The 15,174-nt window shown below is 44.7% G+C and overlaps 2 protein-coding genes and 1 pseudogene across 4 annotated transcripts; 1 reads left to right on the forward strand and 2 right to left on the reverse strand.

Annotated features, from left to right (window-relative positions):
• Positions 1 to 2,382: 2,382 nt before the first annotated feature.
• Positions 2,383 to 5,296, reverse strand: LOC117840855 (cysteine-rich receptor-like protein kinase 6). Its single transcript, XM_034721392.2, has 7 exons — positions 4,445 to 5,296; positions 4,177 to 4,299; positions 3,898 to 4,019; positions 3,590 to 3,800; positions 3,240 to 3,483; positions 3,004 to 3,163; positions 2,383 to 2,896 (listed from the first exon to the last, which is right to left on the reverse strand). Exons 1-7 carry the CDS (start codon positions 5,274 to 5,276, stop codon positions 2,549 to 2,551), a joined length of 2,040 nt encoding a protein of 679 aa, XP_034577283.1. The 5' UTR covers positions 5,277 to 5,296; the 3' UTR covers positions 2,383 to 2,548.
• Positions 5,297 to 9,811: 4,515 nt separating this feature from the next.
• On the reverse strand, positions 9,812 to 13,501 carry LOC117840856 (uncharacterized). 3 transcript variants are annotated; one of them, XM_034721393.2, is made up of 4 exons: positions 13,316 to 13,501; positions 12,690 to 12,827; positions 10,289 to 10,383; positions 9,812 to 10,098 (listed from the first exon to the last, which is right to left on the reverse strand). In XM_034721393.2, the coding sequence occupies exons 1-3, from the start codon at positions 13,391 to 13,393 to the stop codon at positions 10,327 to 10,329; spliced, it is 273 nt and encodes a 90-aa protein (XP_034577284.1). In that variant the 5' UTR covers positions 13,394 to 13,501; the 3' UTR covers positions 9,812 to 10,098; positions 10,289 to 10,326. The 3 variants fall into 3 exon arrangements, with proteins under 3 accessions (XP_034577284.1, XP_072147045.1, XP_072147044.1); XM_072290944.1 differs by lacking the exon at positions 13,316 to 13,501 and adding an exon at positions 13,076 to 13,289 and having other exon boundaries at positions 9,812 to 10,003; positions 12,690 to 12,834; XM_072290943.1 differs by lacking the exon at positions 13,316 to 13,501 and adding an exon at positions 13,076 to 13,282 and having other exon boundaries at positions 12,690 to 12,834.
• A 397-nt stretch (positions 13,502 to 13,898) lies between these two features.
• LOC117840643 (BTB/POZ and MATH domain-containing protein 1-like) lies at positions 13,899 to 15,174 on the forward strand (annotated as a pseudogene).

The raw sequence follows: 15,174 nt of genomic DNA on the forward strand, positions 1-15,174 counted from the left end.
ATCTAAAAACTCTTGTAATTTTTTGGCTATATATATCCAAATGTCGATATAGAGGCCGGATGTTATCCATTATCTAAAATATCATATTGTTGGAGAAGGATCAGCCATTTATGCCACTGTTGATGATCAAATTCAACATCCTCAGTCACTTAAACATGATGATGGGTTTAAGGCCAGTCTCACTGCACAATTTTGTTGCACGGTTACCAAGACTGAGAAATTTGGTAACTGTACCAGTTGAGTGTCATGGGGATGAAACTCCTCCCTCTCCTGATGAAACTCCCCTCATAATGACCTTGCCAAGTCAGTAATTTTGCTGATGTGGCAAAAAATTTAGTGCTCATTAAATTCGCATTGACTGGCCTAATTGGCCGAATTTTGAGTAATTTGGCTAATGATGGTGCAATATATTTAGCTTGTTTATAGCTGGATTAGTCACTGGGTTTATTTAATTCGGCTCTGAGATGATTAATGTGGCCGGATGATTAAGTGCTTGATTGAGTATGGTGTTTAGCGCAGAATTATTTGAGCGGCTACCTAAGCTCTGCATGCGCATCACACGGTTTCTCGTCATCGAAATCTGAAAGCATCGCATATTAAGCAGCTGCAGGGAGGACGAACAAGATAGGCAAAACTTGAGCATCATTGTTATCCGTTGCAAGCGTATACGCATCGCAGTTGTTCACTTACGTTTTGAACTTAATCTCACTCTTTCCTTCTCGAAATCTCTCTCCTCGAGGTGGGCTGTTGTTTAAGGTTACCAGAAGATCCTAGGTAAGATCGGAATAAACTATAGAACTTTAAGGTCGTCATAATGAGATCAGCCGACCCAACAATGATCCTCCAGATCACAAAGGTGTAAAATGATGACACACGAACAAGGTTTGCTTGGAGTTGGAGGGATAGTCACTGTAGCAGCTTGCTCCATTGACGTTGACCCCGCCCGACCCCAGGAACACGTACGAGAGCGCAATTGCTACCGTTTTGTTGCACATGCGAGACGCGCCTTGGCCAGTGGCCACTATCTCGAGTCGTCCCTATACTTTGGTCGCCAACAGTCAGGTCCTGCCGTGTGCTCCATTTCCCGCCGAGCATATATATTTCATACGCTGCAGGATATTATATGCGTCAGAATTACTCAGCCGTGGTCCAATTGAAGACCAGCTTATGCGAAGGTACGTAACAGCAGGTAGATTGCTACACTTAGCAGTTTTATAGGTCATCTCATGCAGTACCGCATAAAATTTTTCTGATGTGGAGGAGAGAGGGTGAGGAGAGAGAAAGAAGTTGCTGTTTCGCGAAACAACTGCCTCATAGGATTTAGGAGTATGAGACGACTACCCCACCATTGTACGAGTTGTGGTTGCCATACAACTCATAATATTTCTTTTTTTCTATGCACAAATTAAGAAAATAGAATTACTATGAGATAATTTAAAAAGACAACACATTGTACATATTGTTTATTAAGTCGTCTCAAAATTACGTGTCACTGCATGACACCACCTATTAGATAACATCAATGTATTTACCCTAAGGAAATAAATCAACGAGGAGATACAAGTATATCTTTCTTTATTATCTTCTCGTTTTCTTTCTACCCTAACTTTTTTCAAATCCTAACTGTTGTTCTTCTCTCACCTCAAAACCCTTTGGTGTGCACGCCTTGATGGGGATTCCGGGTGAGCATTACACGGATCTACTACCACGCTGACCGGTGAGTGCACACGAGGTGCTAAGTGTGTGATGCATCGTGACGCGCCGTGAATTAACGTCAACATACTTTTTGGCCAATCTATCCACAATTGCGGCAGTGCAATCTTTAGTACCAATGCTTGCTTCAAAACAACCCGTGTAGAAAATAAAACAGAACGAAGAAGTGTTAGGATTAACTTAATCTATCATTAACTTAAACAGGATATTAGCTTAGCCTAATCATGATCACTAATCTTAATTAGTGCGGAATATTTAGATTAGACTAACCAGAGCCTTGAACCTCCATGATTTGCCTCTAAAGTTGATGTAGATGCCGATGTAGAAGTAGCAGCGAAGAATCTGACCACCAAATCAAGAGTAAAGACTCCCAATTTGATGATCCGTGGCCTGAACGTGGGTACGAGCTTCTACCCCTTTCAGTGCCCTTAGCAGTCAGATTAGATATATTCTTGTGGAAGAACAGATCCTGTTTTGGGTGGCTAATCACATCATTAACTCATTAATTGCGATTAGGAGTCCCTCTAATATTTATAGCACCGTAGGGGTAGGGCCGTACCTTCTCAAGAAGTTAGGATTGCGCCGACTATAGCAATAAACTGAGATATTTTAGATGATCATTATCTCGTGATTTATCTCTAATTAATCCCGGATTAAATTTAATTAATACTTTGTGATTAATCAGAGATCATATTCCAACAAGAAAATCCACGTCCATCTTGGTCACAGTTGTCAGGTTTTGTACTTGGTAGCGACTTATTACAAACTATTCTTATTTGGTCTTGTACAAAATTTCGTCTAGATTAGCTTTACAAATTGTCCATGTATCTATTATCTATCTAGGCTGGAACTCTGATACAGACATCCCATTCACAGAGAACACAGCAGCGGCAGCTGCTGCCCTTTGGTTACCCGAGCCTCCAGACACATTATCCCGCTCTTCAGAGTTCATCATCTCGCTATATGCAAAGGTGAACGCCGGCTTCGAGGGTGCCGCAAAGCTTGCCTCTTGGCCGTGGAGCATCATGAGTATGTCCAGCATGGTGGGCCTGTCTGCCGGGTTCTCCTGCACGCAGAGGAGCCCGAGATGGATGCACTTGAGCACCTCGCTCTCCGGGGCTTGGCAGTCCAACGAGGGATCCATCGTCTCCAGTGGTGTTCTCTTCAACCAGTGATCCCATACCTAGTAATAAGATCACAATGCATGCATTTTTATTGGTGAGTGGACAACATGATCTCATCGGCTCATCGCACTTCATAAAACAAAAGATTAGGAGCTAGGAAGCTCACGTAGCTCAGCAGATTGCCAGGTTCTTCAAGTTCTGATTCAAAGCATGTGTCGGTGTTTCGCCTTCCCGTAACGACCTCCAGGACAAGTACTCCAAAGCTGTAAACGTCCAACTTCACCGACAGGTGCCCCAGGACTGCGTACTCGGGCGCCATGTATCCTCTGGCAGACAAGAGAACAATGAAGTTCAGATCACGGAATGCTGTGTGATGAAGAACACAGATGAACAACATCTTACAGTGTTCCAACAACTTGGCTCGTGACCGTAGTCGTCTTGTCACCATTGAAAAGCCTTGCGAGGCCAAAGTCCGAGATCTTTGGGTTCATGTCAGCGTCTAGCAGGACGTTGCTGGCCTTCAGATCGCGGTGTATGATCTTGATCTGCGAGTCCTCGTGAAGGTACAGCAGACCTCGCGCTACCCCATATATTATACGGTACCTTGTCTCCCAGTCTAACAATAGATTTGACTCTGCTGCAGGTGCTGCAAATTAAGTGCAAAGCAATCATAAATTAGTGTGGATTGCAGTTTGTTTCTTCAGTGTTTGTTTGTTATCCTTTTGTTAAAAGAGATGGATTGCAGTTTGTACCAAAAAGGAAGGTGTCCAGGCTTCGATTAGGCAGGTACTCGTATACCAGTAGCTTCTCCTGTCCCTTCAAGCAAACGCCGAGGAGCTTTGCAAGATTGATGTGACGAAGCTTGGCAACGAGTAGAAGCTCGTTTCTGAGCTCCTTTAGGCCTTGTGCTGAAGCTTTATCCAGCCTTTTCACAGCTATCTCCCGTCCATCAGGCAAGAACCCCTGAAAATAGGTAAGATTTGCAGCTGGATCTTATAGTAATACAATAGGTACAAAGTTATACTGCGTGTAGTTTCAATGTCTTTAGCCATTGTACGACCTTGTATACAGCGCCAAAGCCTCCATGCCCGAGCTTATTCTCTTTAGCAAAATTTGCCGTCGCCCTCCTTAATGTTGTCAGGTCAAAGAGGAGAGACCCGGCATCCTCATCTTCCTTGGCATCTGCATAGACAATTGGACATGCTTGTTGCTAATTTTTTCCAGAACCCTTCCTTTGCGCCACTTAAAATACTGAAGCTATATGTTCTGACGGCAGCAGAAGTGCAGAACATCACTCTTTCTACTTCAAATCAATTAAAGATTTGTTTGCAGAACTCACATTGTTTTGCTTGTCCTTTTCTCCAGATGTAGATGATAAACGCGGACGCAAGGACAACAACCAGGACTCCAAGGACAATGGCCATCACTGTTGCTGCGTTCCCTGAACCCTTTGTCCTGTTTGCTGCAGTTACGTGCAGAAAAGCTATTCATCAGTCTGAACTTAAATTGGAACATTATATTGTTGTGGATATATCAAGATATTGCTGTGAGCTCTGAACCTAATCTCGTTTCTCAAATCAAAATTAGGCAGGCATAATAGAGCGTACTGTTCTGGCTTGCCGGAGCTGGCGGCGGCGGCGCGACAAGGTTGACCACCAGGCTGCCGTCGTAGAAGGGGTACACCTCGTACCTGAGGTTACACCACACCGCGAAGAACTGCGCGCCGGACGTGCCGTTGAACAAGCGGGGCATATTGTCCCTGAGCCTGCCGAGGCACCCCTGGCACGTCCCCGGCGCCAGGTCCGGCGTGCACTGCACCAGCCCGTAGATGCTGTACACCAGGTCGCGGTTCGTCGTGGCGAACCCTTCGCCGGAGGTGATCACCCCGGCGGCGTACCTCCTCGTGGAGTTGTGCGCCGCCCAGCCGGCGAGGGCGCCGATCAGGTCGGCGGCGAGCCCGACGTACTGGCCGGGGTTAGAGGTGATGTTGATGTCCTTGTTGACACCGAACGGTACCGGCGCGGCGGCGGCGGCGGCGGCGTCCGGGTCGGCGAGGAAGTCCGTGTCCGAGTACCTGAGGAGGCAGCGATCGTAGTAGATGGACGCGTCCCTGACGCCCCTGCAGAAGCCGAAGGTGATGTTCGGGGCGAGCGAGAGGCAGGACGCGCAGCTGGTGGCATTGACGTCGCCGCGGCAGAGCGCGAGGCCCCACACCTGGTCGGGGGCGGCGCCGAGCGTCTCGGTGGCGAAGCCGACGGTGGAGCTGGACGCGTTGGTGGCGAGGGATCCGAGCAGGGAGACGACGTTGGATTGGTAGGTGGAGTTGATGCCGTAGGAGGTCCTGTTGTTGCAGACGTAGTTCATGAGGTTGAAGGCGTGGCTGCGCCCTGGGTGGTGAGCGGAGAAGAGAGCTAGGAGGAGGAGAAGAGCGGCGGCCATGGTGTGCGTGGAATTTACGGTTACATTTCCCGTCCTAGTGAAGTAGTGATGAATATACCGATTTTGTTCTGAATTCAGCTCCATGTGGGGCCCATTTGACCCGAGCGTTGACTGATTGGAGTTAGCTCGATGATGGTCTTCCTTGATCACGAATACTCCCTCTGTTTTACATATCACATTAGATTTGTTTTAAATCAAGTTTAATCAAATTTGTAGAAAAATAAAATAGAGAAACTTCTTAACATGTTCTTAAACAACCAAGAGCTTTTTAATAGTTCTTGAAGATTATCTTCCTATTACATATTGGATTCTCCTTTTGAATTCTCTACATGAAAAAAATCTATGCGATTTTTTCATTAAGAAGAAGAAATAGGTACCCAAATTCGAGCTAGATGGGACTCAAACCTAGGTGGTTAGAGTGCACAACCATATTTCTCACCCTAACCAGTTGAGCTAGACTCACTTCCTAAATTCTCTACATGAAGCCACCTAAGATTCTACATGGACACTCTAAAAATAGAGAGAAATTTTAAAAATTCTCTTAAAAAGCAAATCATATCAATTCGGTAGACTCAAATCATCATAGCCATTTAATCTATTATACTTTTAAAAAACTTTCCACCTCTGCCATTATAAGAATAGTTTAAAGTAACTCCCTAAATCTATATCTAAATTACCAACTTTTGCCATTATATAAACTAAATTAAAGTAATCCCTAATCTTCATCTAAATTACCCACCTATGCCATTAAAAAAATTTAAAATAATTCTCTAAATTTGCATCTAACTAACCCACATATGCCATTATTAAAAATAATACAAGGTGACCCTAAATTTGAATCCAAATCAGCTTCATGAAAAATGTACCCTAGGTATACCAATATATGATTCTAAGTTGTCTATTTCTTACACTATTGGTATAGAAAAATAATAAATGTTGATATAGAATATAATAATTAAGGTATAAATATATAGAGAAATTTCTATATTAACAATATAGCTCAAATTTAGGATTCATTAAACAAATTCAAGCGTATACCTACGATGCAAAGTAGAAAAAATATTATAAATGCAGATGAAAATGTTATAGAGTAATTACTAACTAAATTTCATCACAATCTGATGAAGACAACAAGTATATATATCTATATATGAATTGTATTAGAATTTTTAACAAATGATAGCTCAAGGTATTTTGATTGTTAGTTATGTGCCCTATTTTGTTTTTCAATTAGAGACTCCGCGTCATTTCATTAGACGCTCTAGGAAAAAACTAAATCATAGAAATTCTCAAAAAAGTTAAAAAATCCTATAGACCCTAATAATCAATAGACATTGGTCTATTATGTTTTCTAAAACATTACCCACCACTATCGTCCATTATGAACATATTCTAAAGTAAACTCCAAAACCTATATCCAAATTACACATCTCTACCGTTATAAAAATAATCTAAAATAGCCCATAATCTTCATCTAAATTAGCCATACATGTCATTATAAAAAATAACTTAAAACTCCCTTGTAAATTTGTATATAAATTACCCACGTGTATTGTTATTAAAAATAGCTTAAATTAAACACCTAAATCTTAATTTTATTATCTCCATGTACATTATTTAGAAATTTTCAAAAGTAAACCAGTATCTAATTCTAATTTACCTATTTTTGTCACTGTTAATATATAAATAGTAAGTTAAGATATATATGCATGATATCACCGTATCGACCATTTGTATATGTATGGGAGGAAGCGATGAAAAATATTGATTTTCATGTTAAACACAGTGTATGATGTTGCGACGCAAAGTGAAAAATGTATGAGTGTGGATGAAAAAGTATATAGAATAATTATAAATTTTTGAATAATTTATTAGCCGTGCTTCCTTGATGAACTAGTTACTAAATAGCCGATGATTTATTTTCTTGTTGCTACTAATTCGTTTTCACCTTTAAAAAAGAAGTTTTTTTTAACTAAACTACAGAACCTTCGGCCACTTGAAGAAAAAAATATGAAACAGAGAAACTGCCTGGAAAACCTCCGATCCGACGGGCAGGTCAGAGTTGGTAGGCTCTGACTTACAGGATAATCAGCTGCTTGTCTGTAATTGCCATGTGGATCTTAACAGCAGAACTGATCGATCACGTAGATTGAAGAATTCAGCACAGCGATCGACCCCTTATAGAAACCGGAGTTGCAAAACTTGAATTGGACATCGCAAACAGACGCTGTCTGCCGGCTTCGTTGATGATGATGCCCATATTCCAGTTCTAGGCTTCTAGCTACGAAAGAGACGGGCTCCTGAAAGGTCAAGACTTGAGAGTGTGAATAGGGCCTGGATTGGTTCCTTTGCTTAAAAATAAGCACCCGTCACATCGAATGTTTAGATACTAATTAGGTGTATTAAACGTAGATTATTTACAAAACCGATTACATAAGTGGAGGCTAAACGGCGAGACAAATCTATTAAGCCTAATTAGTCCATGATTTGACAATGTGTTGCTACAGTAAACATTTGCTAATGATGGATTAATTAGGCTTAATAGATTCGTCTCGCTGTTTAGCCTCCACTTATGTAATGGGTTTTGTAAATAGTCTACGTTTAATACCCCTAATTAGTGTCTAAACATTGATGTGATACTTGCTTAAAAATAAGTAAAGGAACCAGACGCCTCCTAGGTTATTCAACTTTGTCAGCTGGTTGCTCATTTGGGAAATTCCCTGGAAGTGGTGGTTCAAGGCATCCGCCCCAACTTCCAACGGGCATTACCTAGATATCCGTAGGGGCGTAGGGTAGGGCAAGCAAAGGAAAAGTACATTGACAAGGTTACCGATTAGCTAACTGCTTCCATGTATACTTTCTTGAGTTCTTCTGACCAGCTAGCTAGCTGCAAACTTTCTTATATTAATTGCTAATAAACCACACACTAGGTTTACAACTTTACATATATGATGTTCAAATTATGACCCGTTTGGATGCACAGTGCTAAAGTTTAGCACCCTCAAATGGAGGGCTAAATTTTAGCACATTAGGTTATTTGGATGGTGTGCTAAACTTTAGCATCTTTGGTGCCAAATGACAATAATGCCCCTCCTTCCCTCCTCGAAGCATACCCTTTCCCTGCGCTACTCTCTTGGCCGCGCTTGCCACTCTCTCTCTCACCTCCCACGTCCCACCCAACAGCTCTCATCGCTCGCCATGGACACAGCTGTCAAGGTGTCGGATCCGGCCGCCTGAGCCGCTCATGTGGCCGCGGCGCCGCCCATGCCGGCCACATTCCGTTGCCCGATCTCGCTGGAGGTGATGCGGTCGCCGGTCAGCCTCCCCACCGGCGCCACGTACGACCGCGCCTCCATGCAGCGGTGGCTCGATTCCGGCCACCGCACCTGCCCCGCCGCGCGGCTGCCGCTAGCGTTGATGGACCTCATCCCGAACCTGCTCCTGCGCCGCCTCATCCACCTGCACGCGGCCACGCTACCGCCTTCGCCATCACCCGAGCAGGTGCTGTCGCAGCTCGCGGCCGCGGACGGGGAGCTGGCGGCTGCGGAGAAGGCCGTGCGCTCGCTCGTGGCCAAGATCGCACTGGAGAAAGGGAAGCGGGCGTCCGTCGCGTCCGCCGTCGCCGTGGACCTCGATTCCATGGTGCCGACGCTCCTCTCCTTCGCGAAGGGTGGGACGAGCGCCAACGCACACGTGGACTCCGTGAGGATCCTGGCTCCCTCGCCGTGAACTCCACCGCCACCGCCCAGGGTCCATCTCCACCTCCACCCCCACCGCCCAGGGGTGGCCCGCCGCCGCCACCTCCGAAGGGCGGACCGTGGGCAGGGATGGCCGGCGGGAGGACCTACGGGCGGATGAGATGCGGAAGGGAGAAGAGGGGCAGCGGAGGAGAGAGGGAGGGGGGCAACGGTGGAATAAAGTGCATAAGGGATCACTTTTAGCAGGTTTAGCAAAGTTTAGCACCCCTTAGGTGTGCTAAAGAAAATGGGGTGCTAAAGTTTAGCACAACACTTTTAGCACACATATTTGGGTGCACAACACTTTTAGCACACATGTTTGGATGCTCAAGTACTAAAAGTGTGCTAAAAGTGCAATGCTAAATTTTAGCACTGTGTATCCAAACGGAACCTTAGCCAACAGCATAGAGCTTACAATAGAACTTCTTTTTCCCCTCCTCCCAAACCGCGTACAAAGTAACAAGTACCAAGGCAAGACCCATTCAGGTTTCAACTGCGAAAGGCACCTTTTGTTTGACTTGCCCAAATTAAGACGCCGCAACAGAGCAAAATCACTACATATACAAATGTGTGGAAGGATTTAAGTTAGAGCTAATGTGAGAAATGCATCACACTTTGAATTTCACTCAGAATTCGCCTACCTAATTGTGATATCATGCACATGAGCTTCTCACTCGAAATTCTGTTCCTGGTACTTCAATTACAACAAGAACGAATAATCCTTACTATGGGCGCACGTTCTGCTACCAGAAAATCAAATCCAGGCCTTTCCGAATGAAAAATGAACATCGAATCCAATAAGGCAACAACCGATACCATAGTTATTTAGCAAAGTTATACTAATCAATAAGAGCAACCTCAGTTATGGTTACAACCATCCATTTTGAATACAACTGAGCATTTGCACATTATATAGTTTCACCATTCCATATCGTCCTGGTCAAGAGGAACATAGCACGCCACACCCTCAAGCAAGGTTCCCCACAACTTCTGTTACAGGAATCAAAGGGATCTCCTTGGACTCGAAAATTATTGGAAATATGCTGTAGGTGTAAACAACGGAACAGCGGGCACAGTGCACTCACCTGCAAGTCAAATGATGTTATTCAACTATAACCACTCAAAGTTAAGTATTTTTCATTGATAACAATTTAATAATAATTTTAGATCTAGTGAAACATAAAAGTGAGAGCAACAGTCTACATTGAATCAAATATGTACCCACATGCAGAACTGGTGAAATGCAAAAACAAAATATCATCAAATTTAAGTTACCTAGTAGGGTTAAAATATTGACTTATCAGGAATACACTTCAGATTGAAAGGGTTGCAAAAAGAAGTTCGAGCTCCTCATCTTGAGATGTGGTCCTCTGCAATGAAGAATGTAAAGATGAAAAGGAGAATTTCAAATAAACTTGATAAACAATCAAAATACAGGCACAACACTATCTCATTCCAGAACTTGGAGTGTCGATTTGGATGACAGAACTTAGAGAAGCAGATTCTATTTGGTTATGATAACATCTAGCATTCTAGTTGTTCAGTAAAATTAGTTTTGGTTATAATTATCTTAATTTTTGCGGCACAAAGGAGAACGTGGGAGTGGTTGTCACAGTTTTGAATTTTAACGAGACAAGCAAAGAAGATCCGGTCTTGTCAAAGATTCATAAACAGTTCAATAATAATAAATGCTCAAGAGAAACCATAATCTATTAATGTTGGTACAAATAAGGCAGCCAGATTTTTTCCTCACAAAATCTATCTGACTGTATACGCTGAAACTACAAGATTCTGATGAAAATTGGAACTATGCCTTCTCGCTGCACTACAAAATTGGTACCTCATGGAATACATTTGGTCAATGTGATCATGCTGCCATGGTATTCAACAGTAGAACTTTCTCCTAACTCTGGATAAATAGTTGATGTAACATTCCTAGCATGATTATAGACAACAGCCACAACCACAAAAGGTTTGATGTTCTGTTTTGTAGTCTTAAACAGAAAACAGAAGTAAGTAGACTACAAATAGCATATGATGCTTCTAGTCACCTCCGCCCTCAACTGGTTTAGGTTGTTGGCAGTAATCCTTGTGTTTTGCTTATCTACTAGTATTAGTATAGGCAGCTAGTTTCTTAGATAGTAAGTTTCCTTAGGCTGCAAGCTTGAGTCAAGTCTTTGTCTTACTGTGCAAGTAAGTCAAGTCTACTCAAGTCAAGTCTTTGACTAAGGAAGTAAGCCACTATTGTTGGTTTGTAGTGTATCCTTCAGCTATAAATAAGAGGCAAAAGCCACCAGCAAGAGCAGCTCAAAAACTAAGCCTCTCCTCTCAGCTCCTGCAGTCCCAAATCAGCAACCAAACCTTCTAACCTGTGCGGTTTTTTCCCAACATAGGTGATACATTCTGATTGCGGAACACTCTGACACCAAACCTATTTTAGTTTCAGCCCTATCCTTACTAACCTAAACAAGGCTAATCAGGACAGCGTATGCTAAGGCCAGTCTCAATGGAGGTTTCATCAGGAGTTTCATGACCATTAAATAGCATGCCACATCAGCAATTTTGCCGACGTGGCAAGGTCATTATGAGGAGAGAGGAGAGGGAGTTTCATCATATGTGAGAGGAGTTTCATCACCATGAAACCCACCAGGCACAATTACCAAGTTCTCAGTCTTGTTAACTGTGCCATGAAACTATGCACTGAGTGTTATGACCGGTATCACCTTCCGGCGGCATGACAAGCGGCACCAGGGCGACACCTAGGCACAGCGCCATGTTCTTCCGCTCCAAGTTAGCAGATTTGGTTTGTTAGGATACTTTGATATTTGGTTAAAGAGATTAGGATTGGTTTGTTAGGAGATTGCCATTCGGTTGGTTAGGAGGCTATATAAGCCAGAACGATTGTACTCAGATTCCTTAAGCAATACAACAGAAGCTGTTGCTGTTGCACTCGCCCTCACGTTCGCTCGCTCGCCGCCACGACGCCGCCTCGCCGCCGGGGGTTCAAGCCCCGGCTGCCCCTCTCCCACCGCTACTCCCTTTGGAGCCGCTCAGGCTCTACCATTGAGACTGGCCTAAAGCCCCACACTTAAACTAGGGTATCATAAGTTTGCCACTAGACTCAAAGGAAATTCAATAAAACCTTTGGTCATTCTCTTGTTACAGCCAGTGGGTTTCTCAATCATTTTTAGTAAGCCAAGTATGTAAGACAAAGATGTACCACTATGAAAGAACTTAGCACAGCTATAATAAATTTCAATAACCACAACTGGGTATGACACACTTTCATTCATAAGAAAAACATCTAACAACTTGAGGTCTGTATTTGGTCCTGGGACTAGTTCTTCTGAAATGGTAGTCTTAACCATATGTTATTTAAAATCTAGATCATGAGAAATAAAATATAAGCATGCTCCCAGTTCTCAAAAATACATACAAGCAAAGATGCTCATCACTTAATTGATGAGGCATATTAACAGCATTTTCCCTGCAGTCAAATCTTGAAAAAACTAGGACACATCTAACTGCAGGTCAAACTTTGTTATGCTGAGATGGACAAATTAGCAGGACAACAGCACATACTACCATCATAGAGTTGATAAAAAGACAGGAGGACCACACATCACAAATGATCGGAACAATTCAAATATCTCATTCAGAAAGTACAGGCGCTCACCTTGATAGACAACAGATGGCGAAGTTTGTTTAGCACCTTCATGCGGTGTATAGCATAGGAGCTATGGGCTGGTAGCTTGTTAACCCGCGCTATCTCAGCATCAACAGCAGCCTCCCTATCCCCTTTCTGTGCCCCATTCTGCTCGCTAGCAAAATCAGCTTTTAATCAGTGAGCTACAGGACAATCATCTGAGCTAAAACTTGATGCAGTACTTAGAAATTCATTCAGCCCAACACCCCAACCAAATACCCTACGGATATGCAAAATTAAGTCCCACAGCCATAGGACATAAAAGCTTAACCTTAACCACCAAGAGTTTCTCTCACACAACTTAGTAACAGCATGTGAATAGCACTCTATAATAAAAATCAGTAACGAGATTTCACCAGGGGTGAAGCAGTGCATCTTTCCATTCATCATAAACGATTCCCTGTTTCTTAATCCCCAAGAGGGATGCAATAAGAAGCGGCCCAGAGCCATAGAACATAGCAACAGGAGATGATTAGGAACACAGCATATTTATAATTCCTGTGAGGACTAACAAACAGCGACCTAGATTCCACCAAAGAGGCAACACAACCACGGCAAGGAGATTGGGGCCAGAGAAGGAAAAGAAAAAGGAATACCGCAGCAGAAGTGGGGTTTGTGGCGAGAGTGGTGGTGGTGCCGCGGTAGAAGCGCGTGGTGCTACCTCCTCCTTCCATGATTCGATTCTTTGAGCAGCGTAGTTGCCTGTGGTCTGTGGAGAACAGAAGGATGGAGCAAGAAGGCTCTAGATAGCCGCCGCAGCCGCTGGAGTCGGGAGAGACACAGGAGAGAGAGAGAGGGGAAAGAGGAAGGAGGGGGGCCGAGCCTGATCGACGGATGCCATCTTTCGGCCCAATAACAGAAACTGGGCTGCTTGCTCCTTCTACCTAGAATGATTTTTTGACGGCCCAGCAAGAAAGAGTCCAAATGATTGCGACAGCCCATCAGAAGGGAATGCCGAGGAGCCTTCCGAACGAAGCCGGCGGCGGCGGCGACTCGATCTCGTGATTCTCTCCTTCGCCGTCCTGTCCTGTCTTCCCCATTCCGCGGAGGTTCTTGCAAAACCCTACCAAGCAGCGGCCAGCGGCGGAGCTGAAGTCCGTGAATTCGTGCGCCACGGCGAAGAGCGAAGCCAATAGGGCTAGTGAGGGGGAGGAGGGTCAGAGAGGGGGAGAGAGATCATCAGGCGTGCTATGACCTCCACGGCTGGCGGCGGCGAGCCGTCGCGGTCCGCCTCGGCCATCGTCGCCGACACCGCGAGCGGGTACCTCGTCCTCAAGATCGATGGCTACTCCCGCACCACGGGGACCCCCACAGGCGAGTTCCTCAAGTCCCTCCCGTTCACCGTGGGCGGCCATCGCTGGTGCATTCGCTACTATCCCAATGGCAACGACCCGGAGACCAAAGATTACATCTCGCTCTACCTTCATCTCCACAGAAGCGTCACCGAGGAAGTAAAGGCGCAATTCGAGTTCCGTTTCGTCGGCGACGTGACGGAGCAGGCGTTGGCACTGGAAGGAGTGCACACCTACGATAGCCACTGTGGTTGGGGCCAATCGAAGTTCATCAAAGGGAAGAATTGGAGGGTTCGAAGCATCTCCGGGACGATTCTTTTGCCGTTCGGTGCTATGTGGTTGTCACCGATGAATTCCGAACGATGCAGGAGACGCCGGAAGTCACCGCTCCGGCCTCTGTCTCCGTGCCCCCATCTGACCTGCACAAGCATGTTGGTGCTCTCCTACTGACCGAGAAGGGTGCTGATGTGTTGTTTGACGTCGCCGGTCAGACGTTCGCTGCACACCGGTGCGTGCTCGCAGCCCGGTCGCCTGTCTTCAGTGCAGAGCTCTTAGGTGTGATGAAAGAGAGCGACACCGGAGCTGTGGTGCACATAGATGACATGGAGGCTTGGGTGTTCAAGGCTTTGCTCTACTTCGTTTACACAGACTTATTCCCGACATCGACAAAAGAAGAGGTAGAAGGAGAGCAGGATGAAGATGTTTTGTCTCAACATCTACTGGTAGCTGCGGACAGGTACAACTTGGAGAGGCTGAAATTGTTACGTGAACAGAAGTTGTGTGAGTACATTGATGTGGGCACGGTCACAACCATCTGGCCTGGCCCTAGCCGAGCAACACCACTGCCATGGACTCAAGAAGGTGTGCTTCTTTTCTCAGCTCTCCTGCAAATCTGAAAGCAGTCGTGGCCAGCGACGGCTTTGAGCATCTAAGCAGAAGCTGCCCCTCTGTTATGAAACAGATAATTGTCATGCTCGCAAATTAGTTTGGTCATGTGATGCCTAGTTACTTAGCAATTGCAGTTGATGTTTTCTGGACTTCTATTATATTGTCAAGTAGCTTTTGGCTATGGTAGTTCCTATTTTCCACACTTGAAGCTGTGTACCCTACGTTTCAAGAAGATTCTAAAGAATTCATCTGTTAGCACTTCTGTTAGTTGATTG

The sequence above is a fragment of the Setaria viridis genome, chromosome 9 (genome assembly GCF_005286985.2).
Source record: "Setaria viridis chromosome 9, Setaria_viridis_v4.0, whole genome shotgun sequence".
NCBI classification, from domain to species: Eukaryota; Viridiplantae; Streptophyta; class Magnoliopsida; order Poales; family Poaceae; genus Setaria; species Setaria viridis.